This window comes from Marmota marmota, unplaced genomic scaffold, assembly GCF_001458135.2.
Source record: "Marmota marmota marmota unplaced genomic scaffold, marMar, whole genome shotgun sequence".
NCBI classification, from domain to species: domain Eukaryota; kingdom Metazoa; phylum Chordata; class Mammalia; order Rodentia; family Sciuridae; genus Marmota; species Marmota marmota.
Genome location: NW_026000053.1, coordinates 408,733 through 410,596, shown reverse-complemented (window position 1 = coordinate 410,596; position 1,864 = coordinate 408,733). Strand labels below are relative to the sequence as shown.

The window sequence follows — 1,864 nt, the reverse complement described above, 5'->3', positions numbered from 1 at the left end:
CTCAGCATGCAGTTGCAATTGCTGCCTTTGCTCTGCATCCCCTGTGTCCTGGTTATTTCGCGACCCTTACCCAGGGACCCGAACGCTCTAGACGTTCACAATTGGTGCCCGAACAGGGACCCTGTTGGATTGACAGGAAGGGTAAGTTCTTTTTCTTTATATTACAGGGTGATGGGACAATCTTCATCTTCTCCTTTTTTACGTATTCTTAGGCATTCACTTGCTGTCTATGGTATTAATATTTCCCATTCTGATATAGAGATGTGTCTTAAGGTGGTCAGGGAATGGAATCCCTGGTTCCCGGAGGAAGGATCTATGGATGTAGATAATTGGAAACAGGTCCGTCACAATGTTGAAAAGGCCATGAGGCAAGGTGAAAAAATTCCAATTCGGTTTTGGTCTATCTGGTCTATTTTATATACAATGTTTAAAGCTATGGAGGAAGAAAGGTTGATTGGCAATTTACAAAAGGAGCTAGCTCCCTCTATTTTAGATCTCCCTCTGGATATTAGTGAAAAGGAAGAGGTAGTAAAAGATACACAACAATTGACTCATAATTCTTCACAAAATTCTGCTGATTTAATTGGTAATGCTACAGAAAAGAAAACAAAAGTAAAAACAATGATCGATGATCGCTCTGTTCCAGAGCAATTCAAACTTGTTATGGAGGAGGTTCTGGGACGTCTTAATAAGTTAGAAGCTAAAATGGACCCTAAGCCTTTATCGGGAACCAGGCCCTCTGCCCCTCCGGCCACCAACCCTTTTTTGGCAGCTTCTTTAAAGGCTGTCCAGGAAATGGACTCAGAACCTTCTGATGATGAGGATGAAACTCCCTTCTTTGCTTTTCCTATAATCAGGCCTGATCCAGCTAATGGTATGGCACAGCCACCTCAGTATGAGGGGATTGATATTGATCATATTAGCAGATTAAAAAAGGCAGTGACAATGTACGGACCTCAATCCCATTATGTAAAAGCATTGCTTAATGCTTTTACTACTCATTACAATAATTTTGCTCCTGAGGATTGGAAGATTGTGGGCTGTGCTCTTTTACAGGAACCTGAATATCTTCAATGGCACATGTGGTTTTTAGAAGGATGTGCCACTAAGGCTAGAGAAAATGGTAACAGTCAAAACCCTGTTATTCGTGCCATAGGATACCCTATGTTATCTGGCACTGGTATGTATGATGACATTCAACATCAAATTAATATTCCTCCTGAGATTCATGAGCAATTGAAGGAAATAACTTTAGAAGCTTGGGATAAAATTAGACCTACTGGAGAACATTATGGTTCCTGGACAAAAGTTTCACAAAAACCCAATGAACCTTATGTAGAATTTTTGTCTAGATTAAAATTGACAATTGAATGAACTGTGGTAGGAGAGGCTGCCAGGCAACAATTACTACATTTGCTGGCTTATGAAAATGCTAATGAAGATTGTAGACGAGCCATTTTACCAATTAAAGATACAGGAGATATTCATACATACTTAAAGGTGTGCAAAGATATAACATCAGAATCGAGAAAGATGCAATTATTTGCTGAAACCATGGCCTCTACATGGCATGCTTTGCAGAATACTAACCAAAATTTGGCTAACATGAAGTGTTTTGGGTGTGGCCAGACTGGACATCTGAGAAAAAATTGTAAGCAAAAGAATGATAAGGAAACTAGGGGACCTGGAATATGTCCTAAATGCAAAAAGGGTAAACATTGGGCTCGAGAATGTAGAACAAAAAATGCAGCCACTCTTGCAGTTCAGGGAAACGGTCCATCGGGCCGGACCCCAGGCCCTGGACAAATAAACGGGGGCAACCCACAATCTTTTCCCTACAACCCGCAACCCAACATAGTGCCGC

The 1,864-nt window shown here is 41.0% G+C and overlaps 1 protein-coding gene across 8 annotated transcripts in view; it reads left to right on the top strand.

The window, feature by feature from the left end:
- LOC125619749 (endogenous retrovirus group K member 8 Gag polyprotein-like) overlaps positions 1–1,864 on the top strand; it is a 9,384-nt gene that overhangs the window by 2,055 nt on the left and 5,465 nt on the right. The window contains exon 2 of one of the 8 annotated variants that reach the window (XR_007351327.1): positions 494–638. The exons of 3 other annotated variants lie outside the window; for them this stretch is intronic. Coding sequence is in view for 1 of the 5 variants with exons in the window: in XM_048813437.1 (XP_048669394.1) it covers positions 664–1,374 (711 nt within the window). In the remaining 4 variants the exon portion in view is untranslated. 4 more of the 8 variants (XR_007351325.1, XR_007351323.1, XR_007351321.1 and 1 more) reach the window with 4 other exon arrangements.